Source organism: Pinus tabuliformis, chromosome 7, assembly GCF_031772625.1.
Source record: "Pinus tabuliformis cultivar Carrire ecotype Pingquan chromosome 7, CPIR1, whole genome shotgun sequence".
NCBI classification, from domain to species: domain Eukaryota; kingdom Viridiplantae; phylum Streptophyta; class Pinopsida; order Pinales; family Pinaceae; genus Pinus; species Pinus tabuliformis.
Genome location: NC_142293.1, coordinates 1,833,350,488 through 1,833,372,571, shown reverse-complemented (window position 1 = coordinate 1,833,372,571; position 22,084 = coordinate 1,833,350,488). Strand labels below are relative to the sequence as shown.

The following is a 22,084-nucleotide window of genomic DNA, read 5'->3' as shown; positions in this document are numbered from 1 at the left end:
TTATTTGGAGACCTTGAATTAGGGTCAAGGACATTTTTAAGCTTATGTTCGCAACTTGTATCACTCATATTAGGACATCGCCTTTTGTTAAAAAAATTATTGTTGGAACATTCTACATATAACCATGGGAAATTGAAATTTTCTAAAAAGCTCTATGAGAAAATCGAGTTTACATGGAAATATCATCTACCTAGTCAGTCCTAGAGACCTATAGGTCATACATGCTTCTTTTAACAAAAGCCATGACCACTTGAAATGATGGGGGTGGTCAACACTTAGGTTGGAAAGCTTGATCCTTCATCTTTTCTTCCACTACCAGTGCGCAAAAACTAGAATGGTGAAATCTAGTGGCGAGAAATACTGGAGTCTTTGGTGCCACAAGCTGGCACCCTAGCACTAGAAGAGGAATAGAAGAACCGTGACTTCAGTTATCGTTGTCTCTATGTTCAAATGAAGGAGAAGATGAGTAATGCCAACTTTATCCCCTAGTTGCAAGGCTTCGATCTATTAAAGCTCGGGATATAATGACTTGATATTAATTTCATCATTATGTGACGTGTCTAGATGAGTTTTGTTGTATCCCTTAGTTCTCAACCAACATGCAATTGGATAGAAGCCCACCAAAACTAATGAGAGGTTCCTCTCAAGCATATCCGTGATAGCCGTAAACTCCATCTCTGGACTTGACAAAATTTTGTCTGGTAATTTTTGTTACAACACGGATGATGATGTGCTAGAGGATTTGATGGTCTTTTGCTTGTTATACTTGCTTATCATAGAGAGAAAGCGTTGCACTTAAACATGTGGTGTTCTAGTCTCCACTCTCTGCTAGATGATTGGATTGCTATGATTGGATATGATATATGGATCCCTTGGTGGAATGCCCTAGCACATTGGGGCTAACTGGACATTGCATTGGCTTGATCATTTGATTGGCTTCATCATGGCATGGAGCACCTAGCATGGACTTGTTTAGAAATGGTTTGTTAATTGGATGATTTAACATGGGCATAGTTAGGGCCCCTTTTCTTTAACTCCCTAGCTACTATGGATGATATTTACACGTGGATGGATTACTTGTAGCATGGAGCATGACATCCTTGAACGCTCCCCTTCCAAGGTCATATTTGGAGGCAAACACACTTATATTCACTTCATGCATTTTTTCATGAGGTCATCCTTCTCCTTGATGAGTTGGTGGAGCTCTTGATGACTTGGCATATGGGTTTATGGCATATTTTGACTTACTCTTACTTGGATCCACTATTCCTTGTGCTTTATTGGTCCATATGTGCCATTTTGAGGATTATTGTGCACACGTGTTGAGACACATTGTTGGATTAGAGCCCAGAGGGGATCATCCCTTCTTTCAATGGAGATGGTTTAGCGTTATTCACATTCCACATGTTGAGGCGTTGTATCATGGATCCACTTGCTTGATTGAGTATGACATCCACTTTGGAGGTTACTTTTATCATTCTTGTTAATGGGACATCTCACATTCAGAAATGCCACAAGTCTCTTGAGGAGGTTCTTCATGGTCTAATGCCCTACCCTAAGGACACATCCATCTTGAAAAAAGTTTGCTTGCATTCATAGTGGAATAAGTCCCATATTGGAGAAGATTTAAGAGACTCCAAACCCTAGATCTAGGATTTCATTGCATATTTTAAGGGTGGCTTAGCTTCAAGGGTGGTTATCTTTTGACATAAAGCCTATATTTCCACCAAATCAATGCCATTAAATGCAAAATGGGGTCGTGGGATTTCCAAAATGTGGTCATAATAGAAATTCAATAAAAAATTAATGTAGCCATGACGCTTTTAAAATCTAGCACGAGAAAATTCTCGGCACATTTTGACCACTCATTTTAGGAACACCCTACCTTTTTTGCTAGAACATTTTGGTGAATTGGGGAGATCATTATTGATATATGCTCATAGTGAAGAGCGGCACAGCTCTCAAGGCCACATGGTCAATGTCATATGCACCTATTGGAGGCCATTCACTCTTGGAAGCTTCTACTAATTGCTTGTTGGAACATTTCACCTTAGAGAGCTACACATCCACCTTGGAGGAGATGAGGAGATTTTCAATACATACTTTAAGGAGTTGGTTGTGGATATATCCACTTGGAGGCCTTTGGAGGCTAGGCATTGCACCCTTGACCCATCTTCTTCCTTCTTTCATGGGAATGTCCAACTCCCTTAGGCAAATGTTTTTTGGAAACTTGTACATTTGCCCTTGACCATATCATCATTTTATCAGTTTTTGAATAATTAGTTGGAGCAAATAATTGTTTACTCCTCCATAGACTAGATATAGGGTTTCACAAGATAAATTATTATTTTATTGTAAATAAAGTTGAGCTAGACTCAATATAAAGAGTATTGCTTCCTCGTCTATACTCGTGGTTGGATTTTTGGAACTTCCCCTCCTTCTAACTTAAATTGACATATCTTTCTTGGAGCATATCTGAAATATAAGGGCTCTTTCTTTGTGGGATGCATAACTATTTTGTGTCAATTCTTGAAGCTCTTCTCCCTTGGTTGCTAATTGGTGCATAAAGATTGATTGCAGATTTTCAAGTCTTCTACAAAGCCAGGAAGATTGATCCATTGAAGAGTAAAGTCTACCACTTAGAAGGAAATCACTTTGGGGTAACTCCTCTCCTATTTTCATTGTTAGTTCAGTAAGTATTTAATTCACTATTCTATATATCATTTAGGAGCCCTAAAAAGGGTATTAATTACTATCATTAAGCTAGAGTTGAGTTTGCTAGTGAAGGTGCTCCTTTTAGGACCATTTTTTGTAGTGTCTTGATCTCCATTTTCATCTTGATGAGATAGGAAACTAGTAAGTCATTGGCCCTAGTCTCTTCGTCCCAATCCACAGAAAAATAGGCCATTTTGAACTTTGAAGAGATTTTTCTTATTGACCCCATAAGCCCCCTTAGATTCCCTTTGACTCCATTGCCCTTAAAAATACCAAAAACATTGTTTTACTAAAGCTACTCTCACATCACATTGTGCCTCATTGCTTGGCTTTAGTAATCCTACTAGGATAACCCCCTTGAGCTAGAGGAGAGTTGGCCTAAAGTGGAGAGGATAGGTTACTTAGGTGATTGTGGTGACCATCCGAGTAGTTCCCTCTTAGGTTGTGCCTTGTGGATTAGGGCTTTTATTGTCAAAGTAAAATTTGTGAGGTTGTTAAGATTGGGTAACATTTAGAGGTACTATCACATGCCCCTGGTGCTAGGCTTGTAACAGAGAAACACCCACAAAGTGAGTCTGTGAGAAAAGCACCCAAAGTTTGGGGTTTTGAAACCAAAGGAGTGGGCTGGGAACCCAAGGAAATTCTAATTTATTGTTAAGGTTGAGTTGGAGGGCTCTTGAAGGAAAGGAGGACTTCCTAAGTGACCTAAGAGGACAAGTATAAATATCAGTGAAACAGGAATCGCCGATTCCGGCGATTAATCGCGAGTGCAAGTCTGATCGGTGGCAAAAAGTTCCGTTTCGAATTTGGGCGAGTCAACTCGCGTTGACCGAGTTTAACTCGTGGTCAACGCGAGTTTGACTCGCGATTTCTGCGATTTCTGCTGTTTTTAACGAGTCCCGCCAAATTCAATAGGGTTTTCGCCGTTCGACGTCGGTTCCGGTTTGCCGCGTTTGCATTTATAACATTCCCGCATCGGTGAATTGTTTAACTGTTTAACGGTGATGAATTGTTTATAACATTCCCGCATTCGAACGACGAAGCCGCATTCGAACGACGAAGCCGCATTCGAACGACAAAGCAGTGAGCACAGTGCCTGTCGAGTCTTGTGAAACTCAGGTCACAGTTTGCAACTTCATTAGTGTGAGGTATGCATCAATAATAAGAAGCATTGCATCTATTCGAGTGTACATTGCTTCTCTTCTCTGAAGCGTCACATTTATTCTTGAGTGGTTCGCTAGACTCTTTATGGCTCGTATTATGGGTAGCTTGCATCGCATTTGATATACTTTGTATACTTGGTGTGACCCGCATTTAGAGGCTTGCGTTAATCTCTGTTACATTGTGTAAGTAATCTTGATGGTAGTGAGTTATATGACTGTGACAGTTGGCTTTGGTATGCAGTGTATTCATAACAGTAACCCTGACCTTATGATATTTGGTATGGAAGTGAGTATGTTGCATTAATACTTATTCTTGTGTTGCATTAATAGACTAAAACCTTACAGTTCTGAGCTATCTCTGAGTTTGGTTCTTATTACATCACTTTAGCACCCAATATTTGTGAACATGGGTCCAAGCTTAAAACTGTGCCTCAAGGACTGAGCCCTCCAACAAATCTGAGCCACAATTCTGTTCCTAGGTGACTGTTCCAAGTAGCACCAAGTCTGAGCTTGAAGCAGCTACAGGTGAATGTAATTTAATTAAGTCTGCAACAATGATCACAGGTAATTCCGAGCTATGAGCTATCTCGTATCTCCAAAGTTTGATGACTGTCCACTCTGGAATCTGCAATAGGATGCTTTCACAAACAGGTCCGAGGTATGTAAGTTGAGAGGAATGCTCTGTCATTGAAATACACTCCCTAACACCAGATCCATGATTCCATACACTGCTGATTCAAGTTTCAACAGAGACCATATTTCTACCAGCAAAACCTGAATACTGTACAAGCCTACAAGGCTTCTTTCATGATATTTTGGACATCTATTGATATTATGCATTGTTTGGACATACCTTTACCCAATATTAATGAAAAATGGTTTTTTTAATTCAATATATGTGTATATTTTTATTTAATGAATTTCCCGATTTTTTCCCGATCCGATTAAAACTCTTCGCTCTTTTGCCTCGCCGATTTATTGCCGATTCCGTGTCTGGTAACATTGATAAATATACTAGCCAATGGACAGGCTTAGGACAAGAGCAAGGACATTTCTCTTGTGAGGATGGGCAGCGATGGAGCCGCATCAAGCAGAGGAGGGTCGAGTTTTATGTGTTCTAGTTAGCAAAAGGAAGTTGTTGCCAAAGGAAGAAGGTGGCCGAGTACTGTAGGGAGTCCAAAGTCTGTTGGGGGGATGATTAGAGCTGGCCACAGGCAGTCGTGGCCCTAGGAGCAAGGCTGCAAGCTGTAGGCCTGTAAGTAAAACATTGTTGCAACATAAGGCAAGGAACAAGACACAGCTTAAGGGAGCAGACTGAGGCCCAAAGGGAGGCCTGTTAGGGCCTGTTGTAGGAAAGGAAGATGTTAACAGCAAGGTGAAGAAGGCTGGCCACAAGGGACAGCAACAGCAGTGGAGGATTGTGGGCTAAAAGAACATGCCCAGGTAAATACAGCAGTATTATTGGAGTGTTGTAGATTTTGTATTTTGGGCAGAGAAGAGCCTAAGGGACTTAGCCTCAGCCCTAGGTGATTTGGTCAAAGGATTGACCTAATATTTTGGGCACTGTACAGGGATATAAAGGGCAATTTTTCCTGGTACGGAATCCCTGAGGTTTTCTTAATATCTTATCAATAGACCTGTATGAAATATGTTTGGGAAATAAAATATTGTGTACTATACATTGATCTGATTGCTGTTATATTTCCGTTGTGCAAAAGTTTGAAGTTAGGTATTGCTAGTGTGTTTATGTTTATAGTTAAGACATAGACCAGACCTGGAGTGCGTGGAATTCTAACAGACGTAACATGCAATAGGAGGGCTGGCTTAAAGTGAGAAAGGAAGCTACTGTGGTGATAGTGGGTAGCCCCTTTTATTTCCTCCAATGTCTTAATTGTGCTTTAGGGATTTATCTCTATAAGTGAGAGTTCGGAATCCGGAAGGTAACAATTGGGATTGGGTTGACTTCTGTCTACAATGGTTAAAACCTACATATGAAGGACTAAATACAAGTAACTATATCCACAAAAGTGTAGCCCTAAATTAGACCAAAAGTGCAGTTATGATATCACCCCAAACATGATCCTTAATATCAAAGGATCAGATCCCAAACACCTACGATATAATGTATTTTATGTATAGTAAGGATACAAAGGATTCCTGGATCATGAAGATTTCAATCACCAACTTAGGAAAAAATCTCTCTTCCAAAGGAAGCTTTTCCATTTTAAGTAAAGAAATTCAGATATTCCCCAATTTGAATTAGAGAAATGCAGCCACAACATCGATTGATGAGATATTTCAGGAATACATATGCAAACACTACATATACATACTTGTAATTTTTTCCTCTATGAACATACAGCTGTCTAGTTCCGAACTTACAACGTTAGTCAACAGATTGCAATTACCAGTTTTGACAACACTAACTTGAACTGATTATCACTTTCACCAAACCTGATGATTGGAATTACCAGTTTTGACAACATTAACTTAAACTGATTATCAGTGTCACTTAACCTAATCATAAGCAGCTACTTCCACTGCATCGAAACTTGACCGAACAGAATAAGGTCCACTTAGTAACATAAGGTATAGTGAATGAATATGGGATCATATCATGGTTGCATCTCACAAGTTATAACTTTGGTTCAATTGCTGCATTTCAGCAAACATGTTCCTCATCTACAGACCTTCTCACTAATCAGTCTGTCTCCATGAAAGGCTGAATTCTCATGTGCCAAAGAAGAATATTGTGAAGGGTAGGTAATTGAAATTTGAACATCAAAATACATAAGTTAGCTACATTTAGTTATACTTAAATAATTTGATTGCAACTTTAAATAATTCAAATGCAACTTGATTCAAATTGTGCCCACACTTCATCATTATGATCGAATGATGAATGAAAAATGCATCTTATGCACTAAGCCAATATCTTCAATTAAAAAGAGATTAATGCCCAAAGCAATTAATGCAAGTTCAAAATGGTGTCTAATATTGGCGAAAAGAATCACTCGCCAAAGCAACATGCAGTTCAAATCAGCAGTCTAGCCTGTAGATAATATTAATTGCACCTCTACAACAACCATACAGTAATTGCGGGATATTCTGCAATCAAGGTTACCTTTCCACAGAAATGGGTGCCACCAAATTCTCTTGTCTTGGCCAAATTTGAGGTAACGAAACATCCTTGTGTGCAACATGACTAGAAACATAGTAGCTTGAAGAGCATACTACTTGAATCGCATTAAGCTGAACATGCTTCACTTTGTCCATTGCTGTTCTACCAGCAGAATGACAAGCAACATAGAAATGGTCAGCGCCACTAGTTCTGTTCCAATAAGGGTACTTTTGACTGATGTTAGAAATGTATTCCTTGATGAAGTCTTGAATTCCGTGAACATTAACTCTTGAATCATGCCTCAACCTTGCAATAGAGAATGGTAAAAAGAAAAAATCGGCTTTTGTGGGATCATGTGTGATAAAATGACTTTTCATGAGAGCCTTCTTAAAGTAGCTTTCGCTAGCATAGTTTCCACTAGGATTAAAGTTCACTGGCAGAAAAATGTTTGCAAACGCATCATCTGTTTTGTGTGGATAAACATATATCTTGAATTTATTCTTCATCTCCTTGTAATCCTGAAGAAATATTGTTCGGTTATGAAATAGATCATAATTGTCCGCACCATTCTCCTTGTCTGCACTAGAATGGTAATTTCTTTGTCAGGGTATAGTGTTTGAAAGAAAACTGAGAGGAAAGGAGAAGTTAAAGCTCCAAAAAAATAACTAGCATTGCATCAATTTGAATTGAAGAATCATAATTGAAATAGATTCACTGGACAAAACTAGTAAACTTTGGGCAACAACAGTGCAGAAAAATTTTGCAACCATGTGAAAGGATATCCATGTTGGAGAATGTAACTAGATTCGGTCTTCATAATTGTCATTGTACTCATATCATTATGTATATCTTATGTAACAAGCAAAAGAAGAAAGAAAAAATATTATATTCAAGCATGGGTTTCATGCTCCATTTGATTGGTCAATTAGGTTAAGCATACATTTTATGCTTCTAGGATTTGTCAAGTCAAAAGAATATTTGTCATGAGCCAAGAAAGTCATTATAATTTGTATAAGACCCATTTGGGCAAGTTGTAACATGTAAAAGATATTATTTTTGTGTTTAGAAAGTCATTTGTAACCTCCAAGACCAAGTCAGCCTAGAAGAAGCCTATTCAACTTCATGAGAAGCATATATATAGAAGGAATTTCGACCTCATTAACACACACAACATCAAGTTTGATCTGCAACAAGAAGCAATTAGAAGAAGAGCGAAGGTCAAGGAAAAAGAAAAATCTCAAGAAGAAAGCAAAAATTTGACTTTTGTACACATTTCTGCTCACATGTGCAATAAAGCTAAGGTTTCTGCAGTCCGTTGGGGGCCAAAGTTGCAGGTCCAAATTTCAGACCTGAGGTAGAGGGCCGGAACTGTGATTTGGAGCAGATTGGAGGAGGTTTTACCTTTGTTGACTTGGTTGATCTTTGACTTGTTTGGAATAGATTTTTGGAGGGCTGACTTGGTGCTTGGAGGAAGCATTGCTCTTAAGGTTTGGGTCTTGGATTTCTCATTTGAATTGATTCTATAAGAAGAGAAGAAAGTTCTTTCTGGGTTTTCCCCTTGGAGGGGTTTTGCCCTTGCTTGGAGCCTACTTCCTGTGTCATTGTCTTTTATGATCTTTATCGTTTATGGTCTTGATAATTGTTTGATGAAAAGAATCTAATAAAGAAGAAAAGAAGCTAATACAAGTTCACAAACAGTTATCAAAAAAGGAGAATTGTTTTGATTGCTGCCCTACTTGATTCTCCAACAATCAAACTGTACAGTACATAGAAATAACTAGAAACACTTCCCTAATGTCCACTGGCATTTAAGCAAGGCTGCTTATTATTTTAATCGGCTACAACTTAATTCTTAAGATAACAAAGCGCTAAGAAAACTGAAGACATCCCATATTTACATCCTAAATTGTATGCTGCCCAAAAGATGTCAAGAATAAAGTCATCAGAAGAAATTTATGATTTAAGAAGAAGACAAAAGACATAGCCTCCCACAACAGGGAGAAAGCATACAAAAAGAAAAATAAACTCTTTTGTGGAATCAAATTGAAGCACAAGCATTATGGACCAGCAATAGTTTTGTCGGCTTAAGAAATGCAGCTATTTTTTAGCCTTGGTGATCTGAATCACACTTTCTATTTGCAATTTTTCTTTGGTAATAATAATCTAATATGAATATCAACCTCATAGCATTCACAGCTTCTGCTTTTTTTTAAACACACACCATATATATATACAGAAATATATTTACAACAGCAAGTCAGAAAGAGTGGAAGGGTATATACAATGGAAATTGTATCTCTTCCATAAAAACTGTTAAAGCAGAAATAAAATCAAAATAAGCTAATGCATCTAGAGATTTGGCATCTTTTATCAGCAAGGAACCTTGGCCAACAACTATAGATGTACCTTATCCCACTGCATGGTAGAAAAATCAGACAAAGAAATGACCTCGTGATCAAAAACAGACCTGCAATGAATCTTCCAGTGGGTAGATCAAGCAGAGATCCTCATGGGTGCACAAATCCCAATCAAAGAGTGAACCAAATAATTGCAATCATCAAACAGGGTCCCCCACCAACAAATTATTTCCTGGAGATGAACTGAATACCGATTCTGGACATACTTCCAACCCCTTTTTATGAGATCCATCATACAATGTGGGTTTACATTCATTTTACAGTAGTTCAGAGATTAATTTTTTATCAAAGAATACATATTATATTATCATAGAAATATTTACAAAAGAAAAGGCAAAAGTGGAAGGGTATATGCAATGATAAGTATAGCATCTTCCTCAGTGCTAATAAAGCAAAAATAAAATCAGAATACACTACAGCATCTAACTCTTTAGCATCTTTAATGAGAAAAAAGCCTTCGCCCAACAATTGCATATATGCCTCTTCCTTCCAGTTACAAAAGAAAGCGTGAATTGAACTGACGCCATTAGCAAAAACAAACTTGCACCTTAGCATCCAGATGATGAACAATGCAGTAACTCTGAGGCAGTGCCAAATTTCTGCAAAGGAAGAAAACACTAGATATCTATGTTGAAATTCCAATGCAAAGAGGAATTTCTTAACATGATAATTACTTGTGAAGTTATTTAGTATTATCCTTTTATTTATCCTTTATTATTCATCAAGCAATTACCATAAAAAACAAGAAAATAGAGATCATAGTGCACAGAAGACGAGATACTAAAAATTAGGCTCCAAACCAAGTCAAAACCCCGCAAGGGGGAAAACCCAACAACAATCCTTCTCTTCTAGAATCAGATCAAAATGAGATATCCAAGACCAAGACCCAAAACTGCCACCAAAATTCCAAGTCGCCTCCAAAGTCAAAAGTCAACATAGGTCAAACTGGTCTTCCTGAAATTTCGCTCCTGAATTTTTGGGCATTCCTGAAATCTGCTCTCAGGTTTGCAACTAGGTCAGAACTTCGACCTTTTCCTCACAGAAATCCTTCCTCATGTGCGAGCTCGTCCTTCCTTTCTTCTTCATTCTTTTCTTCATTAATTAGTTGCAGAAGATATGTATAATGATGAATGAATGAAATGCCCTCCAAAGTGATCGAACTGTCCTCTATATATATATCTGTCCAGGAGGTTGAATAGGTGGCTCTTGGAAGCCCAGGCCGACTTGTTCCCAAGGAGGGACGACTTGTACATTTTGGTGGACTTTGACTCAATAAAAATTCAAAATTCTTTTTCTTACAAATGTCCAAATGGGACATGACTCAAGTACATTTTCTTTGACTCAAAATAATTTCTTTTTGACTCTTATAAGCATGAAGAACATGCTTTGACCAAAAATAAATAATAATAATAAATATGTCAATGATAAAAATTACATTTTATTACATTATGAAGATCGACACTAGTTACATTTTCAACACTCCCTCTTAACTAAGGAGGTATTCATAATGACACAACAGGATACTCTCAAGTTGAAATATTCATAATACATATAAGAAAGGCTTTGGACTGATAAGCATCAATGATGATTTACATCATCATAGCCAGCATTGTAAAAATAGCAAGGTCTTGACTAAGAAGCTCTATCTCTCCACTAGATTAGAGCGCAATCCTAGGAGGCATAAATTTGGACACCGCCGCCTCTCTAGGCACATACCCCACCTGGTTGTTCACCAGGTATGTCCTCACAGGACTATTTCCTATTCCATTGTCACAATATTTGCCACCAGGAAATATTGGTCCTCAGGACTATCCTTATCTTGGATTAATGTTCCTAGTCAAAGTACAAATCCTTAAAGAATATCAGTCTCATATGCTTATCCAATTCACCATTCTCCCTACCAGTGCCTTTACTAGGCTTACAGTTGTTAGTCTTGGCCATAGTACATGGCACATGGATAATACAGTGTCCACCCTCACTCCCTCTCAAACAAAAAGAAATAACCGCAAGCCTAAGCTTGTCTCAAAAATACTCATCAATGCATCGGTTACCTATTCTTCCATGGCGATTTGTTGTAGCTTTCTTGGCTCCTATATGTATCATACTCTCGAATCATAAAGCACTTCGAAATTCCTGGTTTTCTGACAATCTCCATGCAACTTTGAATCCAAGATATCATCAAGTAGTTCATCAAACACTTTATGAAGCCAAACTTCTTTATAGCTGATTGCACAAGCCTTCACATCTTCTTTTTTCGTATTGCAACAAAATCCTATTTTACGCTCTTCCAAGAAATCATATAAGCTCCCAATCATTAGTGGTATCTATATCAGCATCAGTTTTGTCAACCCAATCAATGTGTTCCTGAATTGAACCAATCAGAGCTCCCTCTTTCTGGCTGAGGTAGGTGAACTTCTTCCCTTTTTATCCCGCCATCTAATCAACTTCTTTGTGTGAAAATTCCTAGATCTAACAACCTTTGGAATCCTACTGCAACCAGCTGAATCTACTTCACCTAGGTGTAAATTACATTACAAACTTATTTCAGATTTCTTCTTGAAATATTGAAGTAAATTACTGAAGCAGCCTACACCAAATTAAATATGATTTTGAAACATAGAAATTGAGCAAGGAAATACAAACACATAGGACACCATTATTTTTGGACAAATGTCCCCGGAAAAACCCAATGTGGGAAAACGGTGCAGCAGCTCTGATGGTTTTATATTATTAAGTAGTAGCAAATTTTGAATACATCTCTGAATACCTCACAGGGTTATTCAATTACAGAGAGAAATACTAGCAGAATCTTAGTGAGATTACCTCACACAACCACTGAGAAAAAGACCCGGTTGTCCCGGTTGTTGGATGAGGTGCCCCTGGCAGGCCCTGCGTTGCCTCTATATGGTCCCAGCGTCAACCCTCTCTGGCACAGCGTCACCCAACTGGGGAATCAATCAGTAGCCCAAAGTCACTGCTCTCAGCCTCCCGGTCTCACACCCCAACATTCGGCTGCTAAAACTAACTCTCTGCTCTAATTTTGTACTTCCTCTCTCTCCCTCTGCACTGCTTTTGTGTGGCCCTTCTGGCCCTACGCCAACCTCTGCGTCAAGGCTACTGGATCACTCTCTACCTCTCTCTGCTGATAATTCTCCGGCTGAGAATCTCTCTCTCTCTGGAAGCTGCTATCCCTACCCCTCAACTGCAAGAAATCTCCTCAATCGATTTTTCCTCCTGAGAACTTCTCACTTTAGAATATTGATTTCTTGATCTCTCTTGGTGTTTTTTCCAAATGACCCTCAAGCCCCTTCTTATATCTTTCTGTTGGACAACCAACGGCCTAGATTAACTCCTAATCAAAGGCTCGGATCGTTTTGACTTGATATTCGTCTTTATCTAAAAGATTCACCCACTTTAGATTAATACCCATTAATACTTTAATTTTCCTAAATTTAGACTTAGGAACCCCATTAAAAATATTAATTATTTTCATATAATCGTCTTTGGGTGGAATTTCCCAAAACGGTTTCTGGGTTCTTTGGAATACATGTGCCCAAGCCTCCCTGCAAAAATTTGAGGCCTAGAGCACATCCGATGCTACTCGAAATCAACACTCCCTCTTAACGAGGAATGTGCTTTAGCAATATATTGTTGCTGCATACTGCTCTGACTCTGAAGCATCGTCCTCTGCGGTGCTGATGTCTGACATACTGTCAAGTAACTCCTACGCTACTGCTGCCTTTGACACTACCACTGCCAATGCTACATCTGTACTACAGCTCCCTCTGAATGTTGCATATGTTATGCTACTAGCACTGCCACTGCTAACACTCCATCCATACTGCAACTCAGTCGCTGAGAGAAGCAACTGAAATGCCCAAAACTGGATAAGTATCAAGTGGGTGCTGAAAGCTTGACTGCTGCTAGTCCCACGTTGTCTTCTGAAGCCACTGAACTGCTGAAGCTCTACATTGTTCCTCCATGCACTGTTGCCTCTCTGCTCTGCACTGCTCCAGTTTTGGCGCTGCTAACTCTTGTATCTGTAGCTCCAACACTCCATGGCACCAACTGAAAACTCCTCCATCCCGCTACTACTGATCATGGGCTCCCGTAGCAAGGTGGTGATCCAAGAGGTGAGCTCCTCAAGGATCCTGCCCATTTGTAGCTCTTTCAAACTACAGGTCCAAATCAGCCCACCTCCCTCCTAGAGGTATCTTGGTTGTCATGGCGAACTCCTCCTCTTGTTCGATATTTGCGACTGCAACCTTAGGATCATGCTTCTCATATTTGTCCTTTTTCTTCAAAGGACACTGGGATGCATAGTGGCCCATCTCACACATCTAAAACACTTCACCTTGGAGACGTCCTTCTTTCGTCTCTGTTGTCCCTTCAATGTAAGGGCTACATTTTCCTCCTCCTCTTTGGGCTTCGACCCACTGCTACTGCTGCTTCCATCAAGTTTGACCTTGATCAGGTCTCTCCTCAGCTCGTCTTGTTTTAGAATTGCCCACATCTCATTCCAATTAGGCAATGTTGCTCTACCTAGGATACTCTGGACAAATACTTGCCACTCATCCGAGACAGAATTTAGGGCCATTCTCACTAACTTTGTCTCTGACTCCTAAGGTGTATGCTCCGCAGCCGACAACTCATCACGGGTCTCCTTCAGCTTCGTGAGGAATGGATCCACACATTCTCCCTTCTGCATCTGAGCAGATCTCAGCTTCTGCTCTAAGTACATCTTTCGTTGCTCGGAAGATCCCTGATACAACGTGGCCAAAGCATCCCACATCTCCTTAGCAGTTGCTATGTTAGCAACGTGGCATACCACGTGATCCTTGACTCTATCCAGGATCATCCTCTTGGCCTTTGCCATCTCAGCCTTGTACTTCTTCAGCGGATCTGCATCTGCAGGTTCAGCTACCACACTATCGACGTACATCTTAAGGGCATGCTCATCTAGAAGGAAGGACATTCTAGCCTTCCAAATGACGTAGTTGGAAGCTTCGACCAACCTATCTTGATCCCTCAACGCACTGGTTGCCATATCCTCCGAAAAATGTCGAACAACTCCCTCTTTCTCCCTACTGTGTAGCTCCTAGGCTGGCTTACACACTCCCTGATGGAGCTGGTAAGTTCTTTGCACCTCTGTTGCCCAGCAAATGAGAAATATTGATTTCTTCGGCAAGAAACCACTGAGGAAGTATTCCCTCACTATGTGATTTGCTTCTTTCTTCCAGCGGCTTTTCTGCCCACCACTTAGCTTGCAAAAAACTGCGTCCCTCTAGTTCTGTGCTAAGGCTCTGTGTGGTTCCCTCTGCCTTGGCAAATTCTCGATCTGGCAGTCTCACCTCTCTGTCGACTCACTCATAGAGAGACACCCACAAAAATATAGCCCTCCTGGCTAGAACTATGGAATCCCTTAGGGGATTCGAACTGCTGCTTGCTGCAACAAGTTGTCCCTTGCTTCAGTGCTAGATCTGCTCTTCTTGTTTCACATCAACAACTCTGATACCATGTGAAAATTCCTAGATCTAACAATCTTTGGAATCCTACTGCAACCCGCTGAATCTGCTTCACCTAGATTGCAAATTACATTACAAACTTATTTCAGATTTCTTTTTGAAATATTGAAGTAAATTACTGAAGTAGCCTACACCAAATTAAATATGATTCTGAAACATAGAAACTGAGGAAGGAAATACAAACACATAGGACACTGTTATTTTTGGACAAATGTCCCTGGAAAAACCCAATGCGGAAAAACCTATGCAACAGCTCTAAGGGTTTTATATTATTAAGCAGTAGCAAATTCTAAATACATCTTTGAATACCTCGCAGGGTTATTCAGTTACAAAGAGAAATATTGGTAGAAGCTTAGTGAGATTACCTCACACAATCACTAAGAAAAAATCCCGATTGTTCCAGCTGCTGGATGAGGTGGCCCTGGCAGGCTATGCGCTGCCTCTACATTGTCCCTGCGTCCACCCTCTCAGGCACAGCGTCACCCAACTGGGGAATCGATCAGTAGCCCAGAGTCACTGCTCTCAACCTCTCGGTCTCACACCTTGGCTTCCGGATGCTGAAACTGACTCTCTGCTCTATTTTTTACTTTCTCTCTCTCCCTTTGTGCTACTTCTATGTGGCCCTTTTGGCCCTACGTTAGCCTCTGTGTCAAGGCTACTGGATCACTCTCTGCCTCTCTCTACTGATGATTCTCCGGCTGAGAATCTCTCTCTCTCCGGAAGTTGGAATCCCTGCCCCTCAACTGCAAGAAATTTCCTCAATCGATTGTTCCTCCTGAGAACTTCTCACTTCAGAAAATTTATTTCTTGATCTCTCTTGGTGTATTTTCCAAATGACCCTCAAGCCCCTTCTTATATCTTTCTATTGGACAACCAATGGCCTAGATTAACTTCTGAAGTGAGAAGTTCTCAGGAGGAACAATCGATTGAGGAGATTTCTTGCAGTTGAGGGGTAGGGATACCAACTTCCGGAGAGAGAGAGATTCTCCGGCTGAGAATCTCTCTCTCTCCGGAAGTTGGTATCCCTGCCCCTCAACTGCAAGAAATCTCCTCAATCGATTGTTCCTCCTGAGAACTTCTCACTTCAGAAAATTTATTTCTTGATCTCTCTTGGTGTATTTTCCAAATGACCCTCAAGCCCCTTCTTATATCTTTCTATTGGACAACCAATGGCCTAGATTAACTCCTAATGAAAGCCTCAAATAGTTTTGACTTGATCTCCACCTTTATCTAGAAGATTCACCCACAATTAGATTAATACCCATTAATATTTTAATTTTCCTAAGTTTAGACTTAGGAACCCCATTAAAAATATTAATTATTTTAATATAATTGTCTCTGGGTGGAATTTTCCAAAACAATTTATGGGTTCTTCGGAATGCATGTGCCCAAGCCTCCCTACAAAATTTAAGGCCTAAGGCACATCCAATGCTACTCCAAATCAACACTTTGATGCATACTTCAAACTGCTTCCTTCTTCTTAATCTTCATGCTTTGCCATCTTCTTCATTTTCTTCCATCTACTAGTCAAGTTTAAATAGTTCTTGTCTTGACCTGCAAGCTTTATTAGAAGGTTATGAAACTACAAATATAGGCAAAGTACAGAGATAATAGTAGTAATCAAGGAGATGTGGAGTACTTATCCTTTGAAGAGGGTTAGCACCCTGTTAATCTTGGACCTTTTCATCAACCTTGTCCTCACATGATTTGATTCCTGTCATACTCGAGAGCTAGGCTTTCTTTTTACAACAGAGATAATTAGTTAGAGTTGTATTCCTAGTTTTTTCTAATTCAAACATTTGCTAGGGTTTACAAACCCTAGATTCTCCATTTGCCATTTAAGAATTGCAAATTCTACAAGCATACTAATGCAAACCTTAGAAATGTCATTAGCAAGCTCTATATACATATGTGGAATTTATTTCATTCCTTGATTTCATAAACCTAAACTTTGTGACTTCAAATGCTAACATATTAATGATCTCTAAAATATATCTACACAGGCCCTTTTTATAATGCATTACTATCTTTCAAGAGAGCACTAGATCATTATCTTATCATTATATGGACTGCAATTGACATAGGTCATTAATTGCAAATGAACAAAGATTATACATACCTCTTTCAATCTTACCTTATTCATCCTTGCAAAAATATGACTTTTCTTCAATTGACATGTATCAACTTTCTTCAACAGAGATTCCTTTCAGGCTTCAATTTCAAACAGGTCGGCTCCATGGTGAAATTCACTCTTCTCTTGTGTGTAGGAAGACAGTATGTGTAGTATGGTTGCTTCACATATTAGTGCCTTGGAGATGTGCTTCAAATACTTCAGATTTCTTGTCACGATCTTTGCTACAAGGAGATATAACAATGCTTCTTAAATTGATAATTGGGCTCCTCAATTGTTTGGATCCTTAACACAAAATTTATGCCTTTAATTATGGAGGTGATCCACATAGTTTCGGTCTCTTTATCAGACTATATACCATAGGCTTTTGGTTAGCAAGATGACTTTCTAATGAACAAGAATATCATAGGTCGATTCTCCAAGAAGATTTGTAACGAGGTCAACTCCAGATCTTTATATATAACCTCGGAGCTCGCATTTTCCCAAACAAACTCGCTTTAATCCTTTTGTCATCTTCATGAACATATTTGGTTAGACAAGGATCATCATTATGGAAATTTTGGACTTGTTCATACTCTAAGATGAGAGAGCTTAGACTAGCCTTTGAACTCGAATAATAATAGATGTCATCTATAGCGTTTCAGTTACTTGGACTATACGGATATCATGAAGACACTTGGTCTTTGATCCAAAAGGAGAGCACAATCATGCTCGGATTACCATAGAGAACTTTGTAAGTCATAGTGTCATAGAAGGTTTGGGTGTCATGTATAGTAGATGTTGTTTGATGTCATCATGGTTGCTTGTTCCTGTAACTCACATTACAAAATATTAGTCTCCTCGCATTATTGGAGATAATGCCCTTCCTATGGCTCGCATTATTGGAGATAATGTCCTTCCTGTGGCTCACATTATTGCAAAGTTAATTAGTCTTCCTGACACTGCTACTATACTTTTGAAACTCTTCACATTGTCTAGCCATGCCTCAATGATATATATATGTGAAAATTCCTAGACCAGAATCCCTACTGCAGCAAACTGATGTTACTTCTCCTACTTGTTAATCCATTCAAGTTATTTACGGTGTTCTACTATAAATATCGAAGTAAATACACTGCAGCCTTCACTCTTTAATTATTATATGCGGAAACAAGAAATTGAAGAAGAAAGAAATACACAACACATCTACACAGTTATTTTTGGACAAATGTCACCGAAAAAACCCAATGCGAGAAAACTGGTGCAGCAGTTGAGGGTTTTATTATTATGCAATAGTAATTTTTGAATACAATCTCTGGATGCCTTCCTGGCTGTCCAGTACAGAGAATATCACTGACAGAGAGATAAGTGAGATTACCTCACACTATCACTAGAGATCCTAATTGATCCAGCCATTGAACGGACTGCCCTTGGTTGCCTATGCGCAGTCACTGCGTCAGAGCAACGTCACAGCCTCTAAGGACAGCGTCACCACTTTTGTTGATCAATTTGCTGCCCAGGAACTTCGATCTTCACCTCCTAGTCTCACACCCTGGCTTCCGACTTCTGATATTGATTCCTTAGCAAATTTACGGATCCCCTCTGGGCTTTGGCATTGCCTCTGCGTGGCCCTGCATCAGCCTCTCTAGCTCTGCGTTGCCTCTGTTGGATCTCTCTCTGCATTCTCTGCTAAGTATTCCCAGATCAGGAGAAATCTCCAGCCGGAACTATCCCTACCCCTCACTACAAAAGATCACTTTGAATTTCTCACCGACAGCTACTCTGCTTCAGAAATTCGATCTTTTGAACTCTACTCGATGTGTTCTCCAAGTGCCCATCGGTGTCCTTCTTATAATCCTCCAGTTGAGAACCAACGACCCAGATTAGATTCTAATCAATGGCTCAAATCATTTGGACTCAATCTTCGTCTTCTTCTAGAAGTTTCACCCACAGTTTAGATTAATACCCATTAATTATTTTAATTTCCTAAGTTTAGACTTAAAGACCCATTAAAAATAAATAATTATTTTAATAAAACTGTCTCCGGGTGGAATTTCCCAAAACGATTTATGGGTATTGGAGATAGCATGTGTCTAAGCCTCCCTACAAATTTTGAGACTTAGAGCACATCTGATGTTACCAGAAATCAACAATATCAAATTGTTATGCCTCAAAGATATTCAACGAACTTCTCCTTTTGCTTGAGCGAGAATACTTCAGATTTTTCCTTTTGTCCTTTTTATGCTTTGTAGACTTCAGAGAAACATAAATTCGTTGTCTTTTTATTTCTTCCTTGTAGCCTTGTCTTCTCCAAAGAGCGAGTAATGCTTCTCCACACGATTGAATACCTTTTACCGACTGTCACAGAGATGCACATGCTAGATATAAATTCGAATGTTATTCGAGTAGAGATGAGGCGTGCTATGGTACAGACTTCAGATTATAGTCCTTAAATTTGTGTAGTCACTCAAGTATTTGATGGATATCATGATGTATATTGCCATAGGTTGCCTGCAGGACTTGATCTAATTTGCAAAGATATAAAGCCACAAGTATGCACTGCCAAATCGACTCTTCACCAACAATTGTTCACGTGAATTCCTGTTCAAACTTGTAAAGTGTCACAGCCTCATTCTCTCTGAAGTAGCCTTAACTTCGGTCTTCAAAGAATTGATCTTTTCAGATCTCTTGGACATATGCTTCGGACCACTATCTTCATTTAGAGTATAGATCGCATATTCGTATTCATACCTCAAAACAGAGTTTGGATAGATGCTATAGACTTCAAATCAAACTTCTTAGATTATTGCTACAGGTGTCTCAAGATGGATTAGTCTTTAGCGAGAAAGAGAGAATTGTCTTTCTTCTTCAATCTTCCTTAGCTCTGATAGCATGTTGGAATTTCATTGTGTTGACCACTACGTGTCAACCACCCATAGCAGTACACCCCCTTTTTTCGCAAAAGGGATAGCACCTAATCGACATGTCCGTGTCGTTTAGTTATCATCATCAGATTGATCATCATCTTATAATGTAAACCCAGTCTGCATGTGTATAATGTAAATAATCTCAATAGATCCATGTCGTGTATGTAATTACCTAGGTAAACCTACTTTTCTGGTGACGACCTACATTCTGAGAGGTTTTTTGTCTCACCGATCCATTCTCGAATGGTCAGCAGAGTTTTCCTTCACCCTTACCCCAAAGCCGGAATGGATTTTGTCACTGGGATCTTAGGGGAGTCCTAGTGTTCTAAATCGAGACTATGTAAAAGTGGTTTGGGAATAATCCTAACCATTCGGTTAAGTTATTTTATTACAAATTTCTTGGTCTGCTGGATTATATTTGTGTCGCAGAACTGGATAGTCTATGAGGGTCTTTTGTAAACGGGTTTTCCCCTTAAGATATAAAAAATGTAAAAATCATAATGTAAAGTGTCTTGAGGGTTAGAAAAATAATTTATCCCCTCATAGGTTAATTAATTAAATTTTTTGGCCAAAATTAATTAAAATCCTAAGCCAGAAATTTAATTAATTATAGATCCTAGGCAAATTTAAATTTTCCAAAGGCAAAATTCGTGGGTCCTTAAAATTCAAATTTTAAAAGGTCCCAGGACTGAGGTAAATTAATTATTTTGCTAAATTTTAAGCCTTTGGTCCATGGGGTTTAAGTCAAAGTCAAATTTTTGAGGAAATTAACTCAAAATTTTTATTTTTGAGTTAATTAAAATGCATTTAATTGAAAAAATCGAATTTCCTCAAAAATTTAAAATTTCGATGGATGAGATTAAGAAAATTTTAATCCTCGTCAATGGTCGAGATTGCTTTGACGAGTATCACTCGAACTAGCCGTTGGAGGATTTATCTTTAAATAGGAGGTCATTTGTCAGTCAATTCATCCGATCTCTAGATCGTGTACTAAGTTCTCAAGCTCTCTTGTATATTTTTTTGAATAAATGCAAAAGTCTTTGGAGTTTCAACGTGTTGTAGTGTTCCTCTTCATGAATTTATGGTAACATTGTTTTAGTTTCTGCTTAATATTATGTGAAAACTATCAATCAATGACTCTCTTAGAATAATCTGAATACAGGTATCTTATTCAGTTTGTTGGATCTAGGGTAACATTTTTAATTTTGATTGAAGTAGCAGGTATATCTATTTCTTCTGAATTTTATTGTTGTTCTATTTCTCTACTTGATTTGATGGTTGATCTAGTGTTTGCAGAAGATCTCTCAGGTTTTCATTGAGCGTTTGGGGATAGTCTTCGGTTGGACCAACCAACTCTCAACATATATTTTCTGAAAAGCCTACTTCATATAAGCCTCGGGATTTATCTAACGATAATCTTTTTTCTGCAGGGTGTTTTTGGGCTAGTACCTGTCTAAAATTTCAAAAAAATTAAATGTTTTGTAGAAATTTCGATAGATTTGGCTATTAAGAGCCTTAAATTATCAGATCTGGGAGCGGAGTTGGACTCATACTCCTCAGATCTGATAGATCTGTAAATTATTTGTATAGATCTGTTATTTACTTGTGTAGATTTGAAATTTTGTAACATAATTTTGAATTTTAACACTTGGGTTTTTTTGGATTTTTTCTATTTTTGTACATATTGGGTATTGAGTTTTTCTATTTTCATTTGTGCAGGAATAGATCTGAAAAATCAGCCAAGAAAATGTTCAAATCTGAGCTAGATCTAGACCCTGGAGGGCAAGATCTAGGCTCAAAGATTGTTTGCAGGAATAGATCTGAGAAATCAGCTAAGTAAATCTTCAGATCTGAGCTAGATTTAAAACCTGGAGGGCAAGATCTAGGCTCAAAGATTGTTTGCAGGAATAGATCTGAGAAATCAGCCAATTAAATCTTCAGATCTGAGATTTTTCAAACAAATATGGGGGTTTTGAGACAGATCTAGGCCCTCGAGAACAATATCTTATCCCAAATTGATCCAGGTGGATGTTGGTGGCTACCCACCAACCCATTTGGACCCTCACAACTGTCTCTTTTAGTCTTTTCAGTTTCCTAAATTGTAGC

General features: G+C 38.9%; 1 protein-coding gene across 1 annotated transcript in view; it reads right to left on the bottom strand.

The window, feature by feature from the left end:
• The window catches only part of LOC149255755 (putative glycosyltransferase At5g03795), a 68,917-nt gene that overhangs the window by 27,932 nt on the left and 18,901 nt on the right, over positions 1–22,084 (bottom strand). The window contains exon 2 of the mRNA XM_089460562.1: positions 7,003–7,576. Within this exon, the coding sequence (XP_089316688.1) occupies positions 7,003–7,576 (574 nt within the window). The remainder of the gene's footprint in view (positions 1–7,002; positions 7,577–22,084) is intronic.